We start from the raw sequence: 24,239 nt of genomic DNA on the forward strand, positions 1-24,239 counted from the left end.
AATAATAATAATAAAAAATACACATTATTTAATAAGAATATATATGGACTGGAATGTTAAATTTGCAAGTTGGGATTACAGAATAGTAAAAGAAGGAGGAGATTGCTTAGAAAACAATCAGACTTGCTTTGTTTTGATTGTAAGTGGCATTAAAGGAACACTCCAGGCACCATAACAACTCAATCTAAATGAAGTTGTTATGGTGCCTTAAGGTGACTAACCTGTCCCGTTAAAGAGCCTGGCTGGTTTTGGAAGCCGGGATCAGGGTTTTGAGAGCAGGATAGACAATCTGGGGTGATTTATTGGCCTTTCAGGACTTTAGACAGCCACTCTCAGCCTGTCTCCTCCCTCCCCCTCCCTCACTCACAGCCTTACACAGCCTGAGTGCTGCTGGGGAGAGATGTGCTAACACATCCTTACAGGGAACCAGCACCGGCACACAGTGAGCTCGGCGGACACCCGGACCATGTGCAGCTAGAGGGCTCACACCGTGTGCCCGGGGACTGGCGGCCATGGCGCTGGGAGCACGGCCGGAGCTGGTCGGGAAGCGCTTCGTGTGTGTGGTCCGAGGGGGAGAGGAGCTGCCGGAGCTCGGGGAGATCGGCCGCTGGGGCTGGAGAGCCGGTGTCATCCGAGCGGTGTCTCACCGGGACAGCCACAACCCGGAGCTGGCGGTAAGGAGACCCCCCCAATACTCCGTGTACATGGGGTGCACGGCATCACCATAGAAATCAGGGAGAGAGGAGACCTCCCCCCTTCCAGGCTCTGCAGGGACCACTGGGGCTGCACACAGTAATGTCCTGCTAGTGGGGTGTCCTGCTAGTGGGGTGTCCTGCTAGTGGGGTGTCCTGCTAGTGGGGTGTCCTGCTAGTGGGGTGCCCTGCTAGTGGGGTGCCCTGCTGCCCTGTCTAGTGGGGTGCCCTGTCTAGTGGGGTGCCCTGTCTAGTGGGGTGCCCTGTCTAGTGGGGTGCCCTGTCTAGTGGGGTGCCCTGTCTAGTGGGGTGCCCTGTCTAGTGGGGTGCCCTGTCTAGTGGGGTGCCCTGTCTAGTGGGGTGCCCTGTCTAGTGGGGTGCCCTGTCTAGTGGGGTGCCCTGTCTAGTGGGGTGCCCTGCTGCCCTGTCTAGTGGGGTGCCCTGCTGCCTTGTCTAGTGGGGTGTCCTGCTGCCTTGTCTAGTGGGGTGTCCTGCTGCCCTGTCTAGTGGGGTGTCCTGCTGCCCTGTCTAGTGGGGTGTCCTGCTGCCCTGTCTAGTGGGGTGTCCTGCTGCCCTGTCTAGTGGGGTGTCCTGCTGCCCTGTCTAGTGGGGTGTCCTGCTGCCCTGTCTAGTGGGGTGTCCTGCTGCCCTGTCTAGTGGGGTGTCCTGCTGCCCTGTCTAGTGGGGTGTCCTGCTGCCCTGTCTAGTGGGGTGTCCTGCTGCCCTGTCTAGTGGGGTGTCCTGCTGCCCTGTCTAGTGGGGTGTCCTGCTGCCCTGTCTAGTGGGGTGTCCTGCTGCCCTGTCTAGTGGGGTGTCCTGCTGCCCTGTCTAGTGGGGTGTCCTGCTGCCCTGTCTAGTGGGGTGTCCTGCTGCCCTGTCTAGTGGGGTGTCCTGCTGCCCTGTCTAGTGGGGTGTCCTGCTGCCCTGTCTAGTGGGGTGTCCTGCTGCCCTGTAATAGTAGGGGTTGTCTTCTAAAAGTTGGGTGTCCTGCTGTCTAAAAGTGGGGTGTCCTGCTGCCCTGTAATAGTGGGGTGACCTGCCTTGTGGGGTACCATAATGTGATGCTGTTGTTACCTCCTGGCTGACACTGTTGCCAGGTGACAGGGGCTGATGCCCCATACAGATTCTGATGCCCTCTCATTGAGATCTCGAATGTTTTATTGAAGCTGTTGTTGCCCCTGACAAGGGTACCTGCTGATGACCCAGACAAATCCTGCTGTCTACAGCGAGCATGAACTTTGCTGCCCTCACTTTAGTGTACCTCTTACATAGGGATACCCCTGCCATCTTATTGGGGTACTTGATGCTGCTCCCTCAAAGACATTAAACATTGTTTGTCTGTTGTTCTTGTAACTGGTTTTAGTTGTTTTGCTTTCCTGGTATATTCCTTTTTACTAATGGGTCATTCCCGTCCAGCATTAATAATGCTTGCATCGTGTGTGCCTGGTAGTGGAGAATTCCCTTTAAGATGTTTATCTTATGCAGAGATAACTAAAAGCTATTTGAGGTCTTGTGCTGAATATTTCTGCCTGTAATTTTCTTCAGTTTGGCATATTTTATTACTTCAATTTGGATTTGTTTGGTTTAGGTTTTTGCCAGGAGTATTAAATCTTGGAAATCATTTCTTGATTTTTGTTATGCTTTGAAGTTTGTGGGGTTTTTGGTTTTTTTTCTGTCAGGGTTGTTTACATTTTGTGTTTTTTTTTATTTATTTTTTTTAATCTAGTTTGCTTGAATGGTCTCGGAGCAAATCTGCTTGAACAACTGGGTTTATGTACAGGCATCTATGGGGTTAGGGATGTGAAAAACAGCCATCTGGGCTCTGTGTCCATAAAGATGCATGTGTAGAGAGAAGGATTGTTTGCCTGGATGCAGATGGAATTCCCATGATGTAACTGCTGTGTCTGGAATACAGTTCGTGTTCCACAGAGTTTGCAAATAGGGGTACTGTTCTGTCCGAGGTTCAGGGGGTTACAGGCATTATTCCTTTTTGTTGTGACGTGTACTCTTTGTAATTGAGACACGGGGGGGAGGGGGGTTGAGTATTGAGCACAAGCATAGGTATAATGTCTTTGTGTGTCTGACAGTTGTTGGGGGATGGAAGCTAGATTGTGTTGTCAGGATTGTTTTTATTAAGTGGCTTATCTAAGGTTCAGATCCTGTCACAGATTGTTGAAATGAAATGTTGGGGTACAATTGAGTTGTCATTTTGACAATGACACTTTTCATGGTGCTGTGCTTTATTTTGTTACTTTGTTGTGATTTGGTGACAAAAGCACTATGCTAGACGTTTTATAGTGTAGGTGGTGTATTTGGGGGGCTTTTTAAAGTTATTGGGATGTTGTCACACTTGTGGATTGTAGTAGTGGTGGTGCCAGGGGTTGTAATGTGTCTCAGTACAGATGACATTACAGACAGATGGGTTGTGTGATTCTCAGACAGCCCAGTAAGGAGACAGTTGTTAGGGTAACACAAGTATAGTGATGGTGAGAGCATATTGTCCATCGTACATCTGGACTTGATTATTTTATGTGTATTGGCGTACCACCAATCCTGGCACTGTTGAGTTGGTGTGCCATGTTATAATATGGGAATATTATAGGGAGAGTATCTTTATTGATGTACATTCTGAAAATCCTATTTTTGTATAGAATTTCCAATCTGTGGCATTATTTGTGGGCAAAGTTCTGAAGGAGAAGAATATACTGTACAACTCAGGCGACTGGGCCTGCTAATTTCTCTACTTTTAGAATTTCTTATTCAGATGGATTCCCATTGTTATGTATGTTAAAGTTTGTCTTGGGAAAACATTATCTTGGCATTAGTGGTTTTATCCATTTTAATTTTCTTTTATAGTTTGTTTAAACCTTGATTAAAATATAAAATGTTTGCACCATCAAAATTGCACATTTTTTCACTGACCGAGAAGCTTACATAATCCATGTAGCTCCATTCTCAGAGAGCCATAGCACTCGTGTCTGCAGTTTCTGTCATGAAATAGCCTCTCTTTCTCTTGACTAAGGTCCCAGTTTTGCCCTGGTTGTGTGATATATTGTTCTTTCCCCCCCTCCCCCCCCTCAGCTTAATGGAAACAATCTGAGTAGCTGTATCTTATGGATGCAGATGTGCTTTTTCTTCAGTCATTTCCCCCAGTGGTCTTGTTGCGGTGTTGTCAAACCTCCCCCCATCGAATTTTATGTGATTTACTGTAGTTTTCTGGCTGTCCATTGCTACAGAATGAGATTTCTCATGGGGGAGGGGGAGTACAGCAGTGGAAAGAGGTTTAGTTGGAATATTAAGAAGGAAAAAAAGATTCAAACACAAATGTAAACTAGGCATGGTCTCTGTATGTTTCCCTGTAACTGCATGTGTTTGTCAGTGTGTTTTTGTAAGGGGTGTAGGAATGTTCAAAAGGAGCCAGGCTATGTTCTGTTTTGTTCAGACACATTCTCACAGGGGAAGAGCCAATACTTGTGCTCTGTGTGTGCAGATTACTAGAATACATTGTTTAACAATTCTTTCTCTCCCCCCCCCACCCCCCATATTTTCTCTATGCTGTTATTCATTCTTGTAATGTTTGATGTTTCTTACCTCCTATAATTAATTATTGATTGCTTTAAAAACTTACTGTACTCCTTTTATCACATACACACAATGCATTTCGCTATAACTGCTGAATTGGTTGGTGCGTGCTGAATATATTATTCTTATCCATTTTTAGTTACTGCTAATGTGTTTTATATGCAGTTGTAATGTATTGAAACTTGACTGTTTTATTTGTATTAATTAATGTCAAGGTGTTGTGCAATATATATATATATATGGTATACACACTCGTGCATATATAATGCAGGTTTGTATTGAAAAGCTTTGTCTTTGTTTACTTTTAGTAGACATATAAAAAGGCAGTTTTCATAATTTCATAAACTGCTTCCCTCATCATTTGAGAAGGTTCATTGAGGTGAACAGACTTCCGTGTAATGTTTGGAGTTGTGTTATTCAGGATATTAAATGACTCATATCTCACTTGAAAGTTCTATTGTCTGCAAAAAATTGCAATGACACTTTCTTCTTAAATGTACTCGAGACCCAGAAATATTTTGCTGCAATTTTACTAGTGTGCAGTCAGCTGGCTTGTTGTATATTGTGTCCTGTTTAAACATAGGGCACTGTTCACATGGACATAATAATTCAATATTATGGGGGTGAAATTAAGTTTTTTGAGCAGCTGTTTAAGAACCTAGCGAAATGTTTTTGTCCCAAATGTAAACATGTTTTAGTCACTAGACTGAGATTTGTATAGAATTGACTCAGTGATGGCACATATTAGGTCAAAAGTAACTGAACCGTAGAAATAACAGATCTGACATATTTTTTTACCATATGGTTATATAATTTTATACATCTTCTATCGTTATTTGCTGAATCAATGCTCCTTCATGTGTGTAACAGATATCCTTATCACAATTTAATACATACTGGCCATCTCTAAACAAACAAACAAAAATAAAATATATATATATGTATGTTTTTTGCTTTCCCAGACACAATGCAGTAATGTGGAGCTTTGTCTAGATCAGTGATGCACATGTACCGCGCTTTGTAACCATAGCAGTGAGTTATGCGTTGTAAAACACTGCTTTTTGAGACACATGATTACTGGTTCAGTAAAAAAACAAAAAAAAACCCAACCGTGTTAAATAGACTATTTACGTCCTGTATTATGTTCTCGTTTGACAAATATCGGTCACCTTCCTGATAATGGTTATGTGCTTTGTTGCATCACAATAACAAGCAATGTGCTGGTGCAACGTTGATCTTATGTTTGTATTTTGAGATTGCACATGAGAGAATGAAGGATTTCTTCTCTGTCTTGTAGCCTACTCTCTCTCTCACTCTCTCTCTCTCTCTCTCTCTCTCATTTTTTAAAATGTAGTTATTTTTTCCAGATTTTTGTTTTAGGTCATTTAAATTTTTTAATTTTTTTTCCTATTCAGTTACTGCCAACAGCCTTTAGCCTTGGTATGGAGGGAGGCCAAACAGCTGGGAGGAACTTTTACACAGCTGGCATCTCTTAGCTCAGTGTGCCCATCTTCCTAGAAGCCGTAGGCTAGTGCCAAATTTAATGTCTCAACCTCAGTGTGTATCGTTTGATTATTGCACGACACAGTCTGTCCTTTCATCTTATTTTCAAGACAGAAAATCCTTTTTATACAAACAAATCATTACAATTGTGTGATATATAATGCCAGCTCATAAAAATCAAACTCTGTGTCTGGTTTTTTTTTTATTAATTAATTTATTTTTGTTCATTTGCCTTAATCTTATGATCCCTATATATGTGGGAAAAGTGAGTTTCTTTATTTAAACGGTGTGTTATGTATGTATATAATTGGGAAAACATGTTGTGGTTTTGTGTATTTCTGCATATATTGTTGGACCTTTTTGTCTGTCCGAGGAAATGCATTTACAAAGCAAGCATGTGTTCTTTTTAAACATGGATACCCTTTTAATGTCTATTCGACATTGGCAGTTGCTATAGTGATATTAGTGGCAGTAGTTTGAGGGCCTTTGCTGTTGAATTTACGTTCTCAGATGCTAAATTGATTTTGGAATATATAAAAGTACAAAAAAAAAACACTAAATATTTTTCCTTGCATGTTGTTGGGGTATTTCTGTGTGGAATGTTTTATTTTTTTCATTATCCATTAGCTAATCCAATTTAATTGATTATTGGAAACTACAGTGGATTTATTAATTGAAGTCCTCCAGCTGTCAATCTGAGGCACAGTAATTCATGAAATCGTGTGTGTGTGTGTGTGTGTGTGTGTGTATATGTATATGTTTATTGCAATAATGTAGATTTGCATTGCTATGTGTATCTTGATTGTACACTTGTGTGTAGATGAAAGATTTACCATAGTGCAGCAGAAATTGAAGTCTGAGCTTTCTCAGTCAGTTGTCCTTTCATCCTTTTTAAAAAAAAAAAAAAAAAAAAAAAAAAAAATTATTCTTTATGAGAACACTTTAAACAAAATAAAAACCCTCTTGGTAACTACTTTTTGATGATGTTGTATTTGTACAAGGCTGCTGTATAGTCTTGAACCATCATCCAGTTTTCAATAGATGGATCCACCACAAGAATCCATATCATAGGCTAGAGTACAACATGGAAGTCCCCTCAAAACCCTAGTAATATTTAGCAGTTCTTATTTTATTAAAGGACCACTATAGGCACCCAGACCACTTCAGCTCAAGGAAGTGGTCTGGGTGCCAGTTCCTTCTAGTTTTAACCCTGCAGCTGAAAATATAGCACTTTCAGAGAAACTGCTAATCTAGCCTCTAGTGGTTGTTTCACTAGGTAAAGTTGGTAAAGTTTACTATTAAGCAGATGTTGCGTATCAAAATAAATCTGAGTAGGACTGACCGGAATTTCACATATTCCTTAGGTAGTTTTGAGTCAGATTGAAGAAAGGTGCATACATGTTCAATTCCCAGATGATGGGGAATCGGACTGTATATCGCCTCTACATCGAGACTGCACAGTATCATGTTTTTGGGGAGGCTAAGATCTGCAAGAAAATGCAACATTTGTTTGGTGTCCCCCGAGATGGGAAGGTAGTTGTTGAACCCAGGGAGCAAGGACTTTGTCCACATAGATGCTTGCATTTTGTTTGCGGTTTCCCCGCCCAGACACAATTGGTCTTCCTGTTGGGTCTGTCAGGGATTTATGCACCTTAGGCAAGCAATAGAAGTGGACAAGGTTGGTTGCCTAATGTACATACATTCATATTCATTTTTAGTGATGAAATGTGACTCTAAAGCTTTAGTCAGCAAGGCATGTCCACCATAAAGGATGGGGTGGGATCTCAGCCAATGATTTCTGTGCTGTGCATATAAAATGCTCTCTAAAAGCAGCATTTGATGGAGAGCAAAGTCTGAATTGGTTCTTATAGTGGAATCTCTTCTAGCGGCAGTCAGAAAGACAATCATTAGAGGTGTGTTAACTCTGCAATTGTAACATTGCCATATCTACTAAACACCAGTGTTTTAGATTGCAGGGTTAAAACAAAATGGTAATGCTTGGAATATTAAACATGTGTATCTTGTTGTTAAGCACAGAATTCTACTAGTACAACATGTCCGTATTGTTAATGTATTTCTTATGAAGGAACATTTCATTACAATATTTGAGGTTTGTTTAGTAATAAGCATTTTCTCAATTTAGGCCAAAATAACCAAGTTATGGATCTGATTTGGAAGTGTTATGGTCGCAATTCTTCAAACTAAGTTATAAAATGTAAGAAGTTGTATAAAAGTCCTTTTTAACATTTCTGTAACCTACGAACAAAATCAAGGCAATACAACAAAATGCCTGTGTCCAACATGAACCGTAGATGCTTTTGTATGACTGAGAAATCCAGGGGGTCTATTTCATTAGGTCATTTTACTTATACAATCACATTTGGAAGATATACTGTGCAGCCTGTATAACAATAAAGGGTTCTGCAGTCAGATTACTGCATGAAGAATCACTATACACAATAGCAATGTGATTAACACCTCTGGGATCCTTTCATTTTGAAAAATGTATCGTTCGGGCACCGCGTTGGTTTTTGAGGGGCCAACCATAAGATTTATGGAGCCATTGATTGTCCTGAATCCATGATGTTTAAGCACATGCTGAAGTCTGAAGAGGTTGACCCAGTGATGCAAAGGAAAAGCTGCCTTGAAAAGCTTGGTTATTCCTTCTGAGAGATGTTTTGTGTTGGAATGTCTCATTGTTGTATTTTATGTTAGGAGAGCTTCAAACACTGGATTTAAAGGAAACAAATGCCCTGTCTTAAACAGGAAAATCACTTAAAATGCTCTTGCATTTGTAATAATAGCATTTGTTTTCGTGAAAATATTTACTTTTTACTGCTTATATTACTAAAAAGCATGTTATACGGAATAATTTATATGGAAAGCTAAATGTAAAAAACAGTAGATGATTAGGGTAGGACAAGCATAACATGGGGGTACATTGGCATACCATCCTTTGTGGTATCTCCCATATTCTGTGCAAATATTCCGGTACATACCAGCAAGATGATTGTGTCTATGTCGATGCTGTCCCTGCTAACAGCTGTCACCTGGCTACTATGTCCTGGATTGTCTCCGATGTCTCTTTGCACAGTCTGCACCTTGGGTCTTGCCTGGTGTATTAGACCCACTCTTCTATTGGTTTGGTGCGGAGTTCATATCCCTGTGCTTTTTGGTTTAGTGCCTCAGTGTGGTCATTCAGTCTTGCACTTTCCAACCGTTGGCAGTATTTCCTAAAATGAACCACATCCACTATATGCCGGTGGTACACCTCATGGAGAGGTTTGTCTTGCCATGGAACCTCCTTATTTTCTGCACCCTTTTTCTGTTGTTGTCTCAGTAATTCCCTTAGCAGTTATTCGTTGGCAACCATCATCGTGATGTGCTTGTAGATGCTCTGTGTTTCATCCAGGACTGTGGCCTTGACACTCACGAAGCCTCGATCTTCTCCTTCCAACGGGTGTTCATTCTGTGGGTGCTGGATTTCCGGTGGAATCCTCCATTCATAGTGAGTAGTTCCAGGTCGTGACATCCATGGTGACCAGCTCTTCTTTTGGTCAGGTTTTTATTAAAGCTGGGTACCTGGTGACTGGTAGGGAATATATATTTAACTGCCCATTCTTTTCCAGTCAGAATGATGTGTGTATACGTACGTGTGTGTGTGTTTTTACATAAGATTACATTAGGTTTAAGCAATATTGTTCTATTTTTGCCAGAATTGTTTAAATATGAAACCACACTACCTCGCTATACAGCTCTTTTCACTTGTATTCAGATAATGATTCTCCACCATTTTAAAGTTGGCAATACGTACACTAGTAGCATTTATTTAGTATTTTTACTTTTTACAGTGTATAATTTTATCTAGTGCTATTGTGCACTTAAAGTACATATAATGTATTAATGCTTTTATATGCACTTGGAATTTAGTCTGTGATTCACTTTACAGTAATATTTGCTTTACGTAGGTGGTCTAGCCGCTGTGTTTAGTGAGTTATGTTTGTACCATAAAGCCTAGACCACACCAACATCTCTTTATATTATTAGCAAATATCATATTGTACCTTTTTTTTCTAATGCAAGTTCATCTTTAAATTATGCTATGTGCATTGTGACTCTTTGACCTTTACTTATAGATCTAGACTAGTATTGTTCCTGTGTGTGTGTGTGTGTGTGTGTGTGTTAATACAATTCAAAATACCAGGAGCCACTAGTGTGCTAATTTCACACTGTATTCCCAATTCCTTAAAATATAACTTTAAATCTATATGTATATGTGTGTGTGTGTGTGTGTGTATACATACATACATTTTGTAAACTATAACCTGAAAGGGTGGTGAGCTTTTTGGTCCCATAGCTGAGAACGAAGGTCCACATGAAGTTTTGTAATGTGCGGAGATGTTGTGCAGTTCTCTCCTCATTGAGTTATAAAAGGATGTTGCTCTTATGACATTGCTTGCTTTTCCACATCTGGGTCTCATTTTCTAATTCCTTAGCTCTGTTTGTTTTGTTCCCTGCGTGGTGGAAACCCCTGTGTCTTGAAGTAGGATGCAGCTCCCCCCACAGGCTCTTCCTGTATGTCTTGTTGGCAGCTGCTGGCTCATAAAAAAAAAAAAAAAATGAAAAAAATTGATGTTTGCATGACTTTCATCTGTTAACCTCTTACTGTATGGAATAACTGGTGCAAGCAATCAGTGCGTTCGTATTAAACACTGGAACGTGCTTGTCTGAAGTTAAATATTCAGACTTTCCTCTTGTTGAGCGTGACCTCACTGTACTGCCTCACTCATGTGAAAAACACACACATTGCTTTCATTAAGGTTTTGCAGGAGAAATATAAAACTCGCAGCAATCATTTGTTTTGAAACATTTCTGTGAAGGATTTTCTTTGATATCATATTCTTGCAAATGTTTCTGCAAAAATAAATCTAATTTCACATTTCTACAGCAAGATCAATAAGTGTGTGTGTGTGTGTGTGTGTGTGTATATACATACATACATATACATACTGGATTTGGTAAATCCCAGGAGCCAGTTAGCCATGACTCATGAAATCTGACTTCTCAGACCAGAACCATTACAGTTTAATGTAGTGCAGGGGTGCCCAAAAGGCAGATCCCCAAATGTAGAACTACAACTCCCATGATGCTTTGCATGCCTTTTAAAATGCTTTTAGAATGGCCGCATCATGGAAGCTGTAGTTTTTAAGATATCTAGGGCATCCCTGATGTAGTGGTTCTGGTGTATTGCAAATGTAAAACTGGCCTTCTGAAAACTGGGTGAACTTTGATGTGTGATTTGAATGCGCTGCACATATACGGAACCTTTACTGTTAGTATATTGCATAATCTTCTTAGTGAGTCGAGCTTGTATGATATTCCAGGATGCCATATTTTAGCTTTTTCACTTCATAAAAGTGTTTCGGTTTTATGAGGCATAAGAAAATAAATGAATGTGAGAGAGCAACACACAGCTCTGAAAAACGTTGATTAATCTAATAGCCTGTAGTTCTGGAATAATTACTAATCTACAGTTTGCACTATAACTACAGTGGAACTGCAATACTATATGATGCTCAGCAAAGGAACTGATCTGCTTTGTTGCGAATCTCAGATCCACTGCAGCTGGAGAACTTATTTGCCAGTTACTCAAAAATAAAAGGTCCTCTTCTGGAATAATCTACTCCTATGGTTTGTATGACCCTTGGAGAGGTTTTAAATATTTACTCATAAAACACTGGTTATGGTTAGAGTAACACTTTCTGTTGGGGCCCGCCCCCTCCCCAAACTCAAAAAAAAGGGGAAAAAAGCCTAAACTTACCTCTGTCCATTGCTGAGGCCCTATCCTCTGTGGCTGATGTCATCGCTTCTTGCTGGAGGGGTAGGACAGGGGAAGTAGGGATCGACCGATTATCGGTTTTACCGATATAATCGGCCGATATTCGGTATTTTCGGCAATATCGGTATCGGCCAATAGGGATACCGATATTGCCGATAATACCTCCCAGGACCGCCAGGCTCATTACAAGCCCGGCGGTCCTGGGGGGGCGGGCAGCAAGCGTTTACTCACCTCCCAGCAGCTCCTCCAGCTCCCCAGTGTAAATCTCGCGAGACCCGCGGCCGTCAGAGCGTTGCCGTAGGTTACCATGGCAACTGGCCGCGAGAGTTACACTGGGGAGCTGGAGGAGCTGCTGGGAGGTGAGTAAACGCTTGCTGCCCCTCCTTCCACAGCTAAGCCAATGCCACTGGACCACCAGGGATTAACATATCCCCCCTCCCTGGCAAGGCAACAAGCAGGGAGGGGGGACAACAAAAAATAACTAATAATCATAATTAAATATATATAAAAAAAAAAAATTAATATAAAAAAAAAAAATGTTTTTAATAAAAAATGCCCCCTCACACACACACACACACACTATTATTATACACATACACTACACAAACACACTGTGTATATAATTCAGTGTGTTTGTATAGTGTGTGTATATATAATGCAGTGTGTTTGTATAGTGTGTGTGTATATATAATGCACACTACACAAACACACTGTATTATACACACACACACACTATACAAACACACTGAATTATATACACACACACTGCATTATATACACACACACACTATAAAAACACACTGAATTATACACACACACACACACACTATACAAACACTGAATTATACACACACACACACTATACAAACACACTGAATTATACACACACACACTATACAAACACACACTGCATTATATATATATACACACAAACACACTATACAAACACACACTGCATTATATACACACACTACATTATATATACACACACACTGCATTATATACACACACACTATACAAACACACACTGCATTATATACACACACACTATACAAACACACTATACAAACACACACTGCATTATATATACACACACACTGCATTATATACACACTGCATTATATACACACACACTGCATTATATACACACACACACACTATACAAACACACACTGCATTATATACACACACACTATACACACACACTATACAAATACACACTGCATTATATACACACACACTGCATTATATATACACACACACACACACACACACACACACACACACACACACACTATACAAACACACACTGCATTATATACACACACACACACACACACACACACTATACAAACACACACTGCATTATATACACACACACTATACAAACACACACTGCATTATATACACACACACTATACACACACACACTATACAAACACACACTGCATTATATCCACACACACTATACACACACACTATACAAACACACACTGCATTATATCCACACACACTATACACACACACTATACAAACACACACTGCATTATATACACACACCCTATACAAACACACACACTGCACAAACACTGCATCCACTACACACACATACACAGCTCCCCTGTCTAAACACACTGCATCCACTACACGTGGCATGTATATTTTGTGCATTTACCTTTAGAAATTGTTTTTTATTTTCCAAAATGGTAAATGTACAGAATATCGGCAAATTATATCGGCTATCGGCCTGAAAGTTCACAGGATATCGGTATCGGTATCGGCTCTAAAAAATCAATATCGGTCGATCCCTAAGGGGAAGGCACGCTGCCATTGACTATCTTGCGCCAGAATACAATCTGAAATGATGCACATACAGACTCGTGGTACCATGACCACTTAAAATCACTGAGGTGGTCATACAGCTCGGAATAACACTTTAACCTTGTGGGTAAGGATTACTCTTTCCACTCACTGAGTATTTTGCTACCATGAATCCAAGCGGAAAGCAAATTGGAATAGCTGCTTCTTATCTGAAGTTCCCTTATATATGCTAAGAGACACAGCTCTATTCTTACATCTGTCCCTATGTAAAATGTATGACATTATTTATGTTTCCCAATTCCTTAACGAGTACAAGTTACTGGCATTTTCAGACCTTCCGGCTAAATATGATTTACTACCCAAGATTGTTTTCTCCTGTTTACAATGTACAGTATTTTCTGAAAGGTTCTGTTCCCACACACTCTGAATTTTATAGTGAATATCCTAAGATACACTCGCACTGCTTTTAAATACACCCAATAAAGCTGAGTGGTTCTAAGTCTTGTGCTGTTATTACTATTAAAAAAAACCAGAAAAAAAAAAACCACAATCATAAATATAAAAGTTTGACCTGTAATTTTTACTTTATTATTTCAACACTGGTTGTCACTGCCTTTGGGTATTAATTGTGGTTTACTCCCCCCTCCTTATTGAGGCCCACGCAAAAAAAAAAGTAAAATGGAACTTGATAATGCTCATCACCAATGTTCCCTCTAATATTTCTTAGTTGGTGTGCTCAGAAACGTTCTCTTGTGCAAATGTTTTTTCTTGATCCAAAATTGTGTACACACTAAAATGTTTGTGCAAATGAAAAACTTAAATTGTTCCTCGATTCATTTTCGTAAAGGGCAGTCGCTCTTGGTTTATAGCACTAAAGTACATTATTGCTACGTTATAATGTAATAGTAGTTATACAACAGTATTGCTGTAAGGTCAGCAATTCAGACAGACCAGCCTCTCTGCTAATGCCCATTTTGGTCTTTCAGACAGTCCATAGAAAGCAATGTGGGACAACTGTGCAGAAAATACACACTATTACATTTTTTTATTTTTTTTTTTAAAGATAATTTTTACGCCTTGTTGCCTATATACTACATCACAAAGCTTCACCCCTATCTTCACCACAGTAAATAGCAATTTAATCCAAAAAACAAATTGACCTTTCATTCAGCTCAAAGATAATATTGGTAGATTGTTGACTGTATTTGTGCAAGCATGTTAATTCCCCAACTTAGGCAGAATAAATACTTCTGGTAAAACATACATTAATGCTTCTTAAAAACAAAAACAAAAAATCGTTATGGGATATATCAGAAGCACACAGGAGACACAACACAATTCAGCAGATACAAATAGAAAACATTATTATATGGAGAAATGTCACCTAAAGATTTTTTTTTTCCAGAAGGACTCCCCCCCCCCCCTTTCAATAAATGGGGGGCCTATACATTTATGCTTCGTAAACCGCAGGAAGCACTCTCACCCTCTGAGCTGAGCTTGCCACTGCATGGCTTCGCTCAGGAATACTAAAGGATGCAACTTCTTAGGAGTTTCTGTTGAATGCAGTGGAGGCAGGGAGCTCTGTCCAGTGGACCCCAGATAAGTCAAACCATTCTAACACCGTTTGACTACTTACAGTGGGGGCAGGGCACTCCTGTCACCATAACAAATACAGTGGGCTCTAGGGGTTGTGGTTTTTGGAGTATTCCTTTAAAGAGTTCAAGCTATATAAAGTTTCAAAGTATGGAGAGAGTTATGAAAGCCAGCCCAACTTGAACACTAATCCATTTATCTACTATGCATTCAGCATTTCTAAATGTTTGAGTGGATTAAATAGTTTCATACGTTTTGGTTCCATGGATATAGACTGTTTATAGTTTTGCCACTTTTGTGGTACAGAACAATAATGGATTTCCTTTTCTAAATCTGCCCCTTGTTGATCATGGAAGATTGAGCTGTTTAATCTGTGTTTATATTATATGTGAGGCCATATAACATGAACATGCCTTTATTCTGTCTAGACCTGTCACATGCTCTTCTTTGCTGAGCGCGTGCGCGCGCACATACACACAGGAAAAAAAGCAGAGTGAGTTTAACCCCTTAAGGACCAAACTTCTGGAATAAAAGGGAATCATGACATGTCATGTGTCCTTAAGGGGGTTAAAATGGCTCGCTGACCCTGGAGTGCCTTCCTGTGACACAGTAAGATTTAATGAAGTTATAATTAAGGAATTTGAACTGCATTTAAAGAGTTACTACAGGCTGGAATGAATGCATTGTACAGAATTTGCATTAAAATAAAGGGGAGACCAGATTGGCTAATATCCGTCACATAGAAAGTTATTCACTAAAAAGTGAACTGCCAGGAATTAAACGTGATTTTCAAAATTTAGGGAAAAAAAGCTGAAATTGAAAAATTCTCCAAGTCAGTTATGGTTTTTGTTAAGTTATATTGACCTAAAATTTTAAATTCACTTTGAATTTCTGAGAATTCTTACTGTAGCGAGTACATTTTAATGCTCTCCTTTTCGTGAGAGTACATGTTGATGATTGCACATGCATTGAATTTCGAAGAACTTGACAACTCACCCACAAGTGTGATGTCATGCCAAATAAAAATGCTTTCCAATGGCAAAACACTTGGACGTACATGAATTACTGCTGTGAGTGCTTTTAGTAAAATCTCTGAAAGTCCTCCTGGATTGCACCCCTTCCTCTCTGCTGCCTTCTATTACTGCATAAAAATAAGTACGAAAGAAAGAGTTATGGTCTAAAAAAAAAATAATGTCTTTTTAATATACATGAAAGGTTTCCAGTGCTTGGTGATTGCCAGGTGGTTTTTAGGTTTGTCCTAAATTACCACAAATTCTATATTTCAAACAGACCACGAGTGACACTTTTTAAAAAAAATTATTTTTTTTATTTTAAAGGTGTGGTCAGAGGCACCCAATATACTTATTTACTAATAACAATCTTTGTAACTAAAATGTAACAGATTTCTAAGCACAGGTAAAGTAATTTAAGGATCCATTTATCTTTGCTGTGGAGATATGGTGTAGATTCAGGCACACCAAGAACGCCAGGTTCCTACAAAACTGGGACCGAGGGATTGGGCCCAAAATGGGGACTGCCTCTCCTAAATAGGGACATTTGGGTGGTATGCATTCCTGCAAGGCCAGTATTTGTCAGGTATGACCTGTGTATTGCATTACATCATAATGGAGAGTTCTAGAACTGGTGTAATGTTTGACATATGCTTGGTTCCCAGTTCATTTGCCCTTGGTATTCATTATGTGTTTGGATTATCTGACAGGAACACACATAAATACTTTAGCAGCATGTGCTCCTAATTTCTAGCAAGCTTTTCTGGTGTGTTTGAATTTGTTTTGGTTGCCTTGAGGCAATGACCCAAACAGGCAGGCATTTCTTGTGGGGGAAGGGCGTTAATGAATAACATAAGACTTGACAGTTCAAATAGATTGTTTAACCAGTGATTTCTAAAGATCAGGAAAACAACACCCTATCTGCAGTGTGCGTTTGAGTCTTGCTGGACACAGGTGGTTATGGGGATGGTAGCGATATCCTTTCAAAAGATCTTGACACTTTTTATCCACAATTCAAAGCAGAAATCTGTAGAATATGTGATTCGTGATGGGTCAGAAATGAATTTTTAAATTCTTCTTGGGTGTCAGTCTTGGCATTCAGATGTTCTATCCTTTAGTAGGAAGCAGAATGTTAGTGGTTACTATTGTGTTAAAAAAAAAAGTCGAAGTAGGACCTAGCAAATTATCTAATTTAGGAACAATTTTTAAAAGGACAGCATACCATTTAGATGTCATGAAATGATTGATTTTTTTTTGCAGTGTGCAGAATAAAACAGAGCAATGCCCAGCCCACTGTTCTATTTGGAAAATGCTATATTTTTCAATATTCCTTGAACCCCAGATGCATCCTATTTGGTAAAGAACCCATTGGTACTTTAACACAGTCCAATACAGCTAGGAAAATCAGCTGGGATTCTTGGGGAAGCTGTATATGCCTGCAAGAAAGCACAAATGAAAGATTATTCCCCCCCCCCCCCCAGATACTCTGTGAGTTTGTGTAAATAAGGAAATCCCTTAAATAAAGAAGGCAGCTCCTATTGGGTCTCTCATTAAGGAATGGGATTCCTTCTTATAGCATGTGATTTGTGCATATCACAAGGAAACTCTTTACATGTATAGTCCGTGGGTGCAAAGATATGTGTCCAGCAAACCGCTACAAAGCTGATAACTGTACGTTAGATGCACACTGTAGCCTGTCCTCCTATACTCAGTCTTGGATAAAGATTTAATTAGGTAAAACAGGATTTCTGAGACGGCATGGACGCCATGTTTTATGTCCCACAGAATATGAATCCCTTTATCCATTCAGCTGACCTCTGGTTCAATTAAAATCATATTTATGGCACCGACATATTCTGTAGCACTGCATTTTCTTCACTTTATTTCAGGGCACTCACAAACAGACTCTTGGCAATTTCAAACTTTATTCATACAGGGTAGTGGGCAAGTTTGCGGCTCCATAAGTTTGTATTTGTGCATAAACGAAGGAGACATTTTAAATGAAGATTTCTGAGAAATATTGGTATGTCACATATAACAGGGTGTTTCTCTGTCAATTGATACCACAACAAATTTGTTAGCTGTAGATAAATCAGATCTTTAAGAGTCACTTTTTCTGTTTCGTTAATGGCCTTTTTTTAATATGTCTCGTATGATGTTGGAATTCATAAAAAGCCAAAGCAAGTTGAAGATAAACAAAAGGATTGATGTCATCAAATTAGTCATAATCTTGGAAAGGTATGAACTTTCGAGTATTGGCCTTTGTTGGTGTACGGCTGTTGTAGATTTGTGCAAAATATCAAGCTTCTCCGTCTTGTGGATGTCAGTGAGAAGTGCAATTATAAATCTATCTATGAAATTTCAAGCCACATGGTCTGACGTGTCCACTGATACAGTTGGAGCGCCGATGGAATGTAAGATCTTTTATAAGATCTGATGTGTTTTCTGATATTTTTGCGGTGAGGAGATTGTGGATTACACACAAGTTTATCTAGATATACTGGTTAGATACATTTTGCATCTTTGTTTTCCTTTTAATGTTTTTTTTTATTTATTTTTATTTTTTTAAATGTACGGTGCAACACCTATAATAAGCTTTATTTCACTCAATAGATTTCGTCAGCTGTTACAGAACACTCCAGACTGCATTTTATTCACTTTAATAAACGCCCCCCCCCCCCCACCGCCAATAAAAAAAACAAAAACACCACCTTTTATTACAACCAAGTTAAAGGACCACCATAGTGCCAGGAAAACATACTAGTTTTCCTGCCACTATAGTGCCCTGAGGGGTCCCTCTCCTGCCAGGCTCTAGGGGGTGGAAGGGGTTATATTTACCTCTTTTTCCAGCGCCAGGCGGGGGACCCTCCTCTCCTCTCCTCCTTCTCGTCGTCATCGGCTGAATGCGCATGCGCAGCAAGAGCAGCGCGCGCATTCAGCCAGTCCATAGGAAAGTATTCTTAATGCTTTCCTATGGACGCTGGCGTCTTCTCACTGTGAAAATTACAGTGAGAAGCGCGGAAGCGCCTCTAGCGGCTGTCAGTGAGACAGCCACTAGAGGCTGGATTAACCCTATTATAAACATAGCAGTTTCTCTGAAACTGCTGTTTATAGAAGAAAGGGTTAATCCTAGCTGGACCTGGCACCCAGACCACTTCATTAAGCTGAAGTGGTCTGGGTGCCTATAGTGGTCCTTTAAGAAAAGGCTACATACTACCATTTAACATTCCTGCATTTCTCCCAAGTTTTGAAGCTTTTGCAGTGCGCTTTTACCATGCCAGGAAGCGGTAAAGTCGATCACTATTATGGGACATGGTATTTGCACTCTGCAGCAATCACAATTATACAATAAAATGAATGGAAATTCTGCCTAAACTGATAGCAGATACACTGCAACTGCTTTGTTTTCTTTTGTTTTTGTTTTGAGAAGCTATTAGACATGATCATACTACCTGAAGTGTGCAGAGCCACAATTCATACTTTTTATAGTAAAATGTGCACGCGTTTGTTAGGGATTTTAAACCTTATAGGGTCAGGAATACATGTTTGTATTCCTGATCCTATAGTGTTCCATAAAAGATGCTGTTATTTTTGTAAATTGCAAGCATGTTTTCCCTTTCATAAAAGTACATAATACTTTCTACAGTTTGTATCTTCTGAAATCTAGCAAAATTATATATATTTTTAAAATTTATTTTATATAGCGCCAACAAATTCCGTAGCGCTTTACAATGGGTTGAGAGAATAAGGGTACAGTTTTGTGTTATGTGAGCTAGAAGTGTTTAAATGCTTGGGTGTAGCTGTTTTTGGCAAATTGAATGGAAAATGCTGTAAACTTACTATTTCAGCCAAGAATTAAGCTCCAACCATTGTAAAGCTGTTACATAGCTGTTGTGTAGACTTGCAGCTATTGGCAAAAGACTGGGGAAGCAGAAGTCAATATCGGGTTTCCTTCCATTTTCTTCCTTTTATTGTAATATTACCTGGAGGAGTTTTATTTCCTCAAGTTGTTTGTTGTATGTTTTTGCTATATATATATATTTTTTTAATTTAAATCGTTGAGGCATTTTAACCTTTTTGTTTCCTGTAGGTTATTAAAATGAAAGCTTGCTCAGGAGAAATGGATGGAGTGTTGATCAAAGTATGGCTCTAGTTTATATAACAGAATGTAAAAAAACAAAAAACATAGGGGGTGTTAATTACCAATCTGTGCATGCTGCCATTTTATTGACGGCAGCTGAAATAGTTGCTGTCCATGACTATATTTCCCACTAATCTCAGGCGGCACTGGGCATCGTCTTTATGTTCCCATTTGTTTTTTCTTTAGTATACCTCCGTTAAAGTGGCCTCTGTCTTAGAAAATAGTTAACGTACAACCATAGGTTAGTTTAAAACCTCTATATTTACCTTGCACTGATAATTATTTTAATCTCCTGTAGCATTTCTAGTTGTATTGGGGGAAAAAATAAATTTACAGTTTTGGGTACAGAACATCATCTGAGAGTTAAAAAAAAAAAAAAAAAAAATCTATTGTTTGATGAACAGTGGGAAGACTGGGAGCTATTCTGAATATCACAGAATATGATTAACCAGCATCACATTTTTATTCGAGAACCTGACAATTTATGATGATCCCCACACTGGAAAAAAAACGTTAATGTGTTAAATCCAGCTAAACTTACTATAGCTTTGTGAGATAAAAATAGTAAACATTTTTATATTCATTACTCTTTTTAACTAATTTCTGTAAAATAAAATATAGGTGACAGTGCCTCTTTTACTGTATCTGGCACGGAGTGTCTCCTGTTTCCTTGGAAACCACAAATCTGTATTGCTGTTTCACACAGTTATCCCTTTTTTGTGCAATAACTCTTTTTCTTCCTATGAACACATATTCAGTAGAAACACACTCATCTGGGCATTTTTCTAGCCAGAGGCGGACACATTGTTTGACATTTCAATGTCCATTGGAGAAGTCAGGGAAAGAAAGATGGATGGATAGAAGAACACTTATTTATAGTTAACAGTTGTGATACTGGACAGATCTATGTACAGAAGAGAATATATGTGGGAAGCTGTGAGCGAGATGTATAGATCTATGTTTGTGTCACAAAGCATTTCAAATTGGTGTGATTGAAAGTTTTTTTTTTTTTTAATTCTTTATTTTTGCGTGCATGAAAATATAACACTTGGACTCGTCAAGCCCCAACAGCTTGACCAGCAGATAAACACAATATTTAACCATTGGGTAACATGTAGAATGTTCTGCACAATTTTTGTAAAGTAATATTTAGGCAAACGGTAGTCAGCTCGTGTACATAGTAAAACAGGTTGATCACAGCTGTTGCTTTAAAACAGTTAACACATACTATAAGGCATTTTTGTAAAATATAATTTCAACTAAGGCGATTAGTCATTGATAGTAGCATAAAGTGAACAGACATATAATAAGCAAGGCATATTTGCACAACCCGCTTGGGCTACCTCAACAACCTGAACAGGCAGAAGGAAAAACATTTAAGAACGCTTTGTGGCGTGCAATGTCAGCTTGCTTCACGCTAAAGGTTTCGCTCGGAACCCATTTTACATTTAAGCTATACACTATAGAGGTATCGTAGGTGGGCAACAAGCCTAGAATAAAACATGTGCGCCACATTTTGTATTCAGACACAAATAGAAAGTAATAGGAGGTATGGGGCGGTTGTCCTAGCTGCAGATTAAGTAGGTAAGTAGGTAACTGCCGATTAAGCTGGTAACAACTATCCCTAGCTACACAGTATACTAAAAAAAAACAAAAACTACTTTAGCTGAGGGTTTGGCGAGGTCAAATACAAAATAATAAAATAATTTAAGAAAAATTGAACTAAACTGGCAATAACACTGATAAAGGTTATTCACGGAACCTGTGTGTGGGGCTTTATGCGTTAAAGGTTAACGCTGAGAGTGCTACGGGTCGTGGTCTCCTTGTGGCCTTCGTGTGTGAGATTGTGTTATGGGGAAACCTGTAAACAAACTACCAGTTGTCAGCATAAAAAGTTAATGCCCAATAATGGGTATCCCACACTTTAGACCCTGACTGTAGGCTTTTAGCAGATTGTCCCTTAGTTTACCAGTCAATGGATCTTACAGCCCCGTTCAATGTTCAGGCCGCTGTTCCTGGATCCGGGTTGCGGCTGGTGAAAGTCCAGTAAATTGGCAGTCTGGGGGGGACCTCTCTCGAGGCGTCGGATGGTATGGTTATCGTCCCAGGTTTGGCACCCCTCTTGGAGGTGAGTCTCAGGATACATGAGTGTGTCCGGCGAACTGGGGATCTCCGTGGTACTGGCAATAAAAAAGGTTGCTGCTGGGCAGTGCGGTATAGGTCTGTACGACCGACTGGAAAGATGGGGTTGGTTTGGCCCCTTCTATGTGCGGGCCGCGCTGGTGCCTGCTGTAGCTGTGCCCTTTCCCTGTGGGATAAACGGGGTGATTCTGGCTGGATCCCATTTGTGTGCCCCCAGGGTCTTTGGTGCTGTCTGTTTTTCCAACTGCGGCAGACCCAGTGTGGTTAGCAGTGCTGACGCGCCCTGGAGGTCTGTGACTAAGTGGGCTGAGTCTCCATGCCGTACCTGTATCTTGCGTTGAGGCCGCCAGCGGTATGGTATTTTGTGCGCCCGGAGCAGGCTGGTGAGCGGTTGCATAGACTTGCGCCATTGCATAGTGGCTCCCGACAGGTCAGCATAGAAAGATAAGTCCATATTTTCGAAGTTGTACGTAGTTGTCCCCTTCAGGGCAGCGAGGAGCGCCATTTTGTCTGTGATAGATTTAAACCTCACCACGAGGTCTCGGGGCGCCTTTTCTGGTGCTCTCTGGGGCTTGGGTATGCGGAAAGCAGCCTCTATGTTGATTGTCTTGGCCTGTTTGGGGGATATCAAGGATCCCACTAATCTCCTGGTGAAGTGTGGGAGTTCCTCTGCAGGGACTCCCTCTGCTACACCTCGGACCTTTAAATTCTTATTGCGTCTGGAGTCTTCCAGTGCTGCAAAGTGGTGGTCTGATTTCGCTTGTTGTAGCTTCAGGGCACATATCTCCTGCTTGAGCTCGGCTATCTCCTGGGAGTGTTGGGCGGAGATTTGCTCCGTTGTGTTGATGCGGCCTACCAGGCCCGTTAGGTCAGCTCGCAGTTGTGCTACATCTGCCTGCAGGGTCCTCTGTAGCTCTCCCAGCATCGTTTTTAGTAAGGATGCCGTTACTGGTTCCGAGTCGCCCGGATTCCTGCTTAGTTGCGGCGGTTGTGCCGTGGGTAGGCCACTGAAGGCTTCCTCTGGGTAGAAGTCCACGGAGGAGTCTGAGAGCTCGTCTAGCTCGGCGGCCATATTGGGCCCACATGCGTTTCTTGCTTGCCGGAACAAATCGCCTATTGTGGCCCCTGCTTTGGGTCGGTCCGGTTTCAGCTTTTTCGTCTTCCTGCCCATTGTTATTGTGGGAGGATAGGTCTCAGTTTTAGAGGTAAACGTCCCCTAAAACGGGTTGATTTCGTCGCTTAGACACGGAGCCTCTCCAGCATGCGACCGCTTCGCTCCGCCATCAAGCTCCGCCCCTGCATGTTTTTTATAACCTCTACCTAGAATCTGCTGCTTTCATGAATGGTGGTTGGTAGTCACACAAGGAAGTGTAACACTAATATTAACTAATGAGTAACACTCATTCTTCAATAGAAACATTTTTTTTTATCGGCTTTACTTTTTGACAATGGTAAAAACTATTAAAGTTGTGGTTATCGTCCCAGAGTTGCCATATATTGTCTGCTGTTAAACTGTTTGCAAATTGTTTTAGCTACCATTCTATGTCTGTATTCCGCAGTCCTTCTGGTGTAATTTGATCTAAAGTCAGCTGATGGCTTTCAGCCAATGAACACTGTTGAAACATCAGTTTGTGAGATCATCTTAACAGATTTTTCAGATCAACTTAAACCGGAAAGGACCGTGGGCACCTGACAAAGCAAAATATTTGGCACATTACTGGGGGATAGCCGTTGTGGATTTTTAGCACAATAACTACTTCACTATTGTGTAGTGGCTATGGTGCCTAAAGTGTCAATGTTAAAGCATCTGTCACCTTCTGGGGTATGTCCCAATGGTGACATGACCTCTTGGTGTGTCATTCCCCAATGGTGGAGGGGAAGGTAGGTTTTTAAATACCTGAAACTGGCAATCGATG

General features: G+C 40.3%; 1 protein-coding gene across 2 annotated transcripts in view; it reads left to right on the top strand.

Moving 5' to 3' along the window:
* The first annotated feature begins 382 nt into the window (after nt 1-382).
* JMJD1C (jumonji domain containing 1C) overlaps nt 383-24,239 on the top strand; it is a 274,686-nt gene continuing 250,829 nt past the window's right edge. For both annotated transcript variants that reach the window (XM_063434155.1, XM_063434156.1), the window contains exon 1: nt 383-674. In XM_063434155.1, coding sequence (XP_063290225.1) covers nt 513-674 — 162 coding nt within the window. In that variant the 5' untranslated portion in view covers nt 383-512. The remainder of the gene's footprint in view (nt 675-24,239) is intronic.

The sequence above is a fragment of the Pelobates fuscus genome, chromosome 10 (genome assembly GCF_036172605.1).
Source record: "Pelobates fuscus isolate aPelFus1 chromosome 10, aPelFus1.pri, whole genome shotgun sequence".
Taxonomy (NCBI): Eukaryota; Metazoa; Chordata; class Amphibia; order Anura; family Pelobatidae; genus Pelobates; species Pelobates fuscus.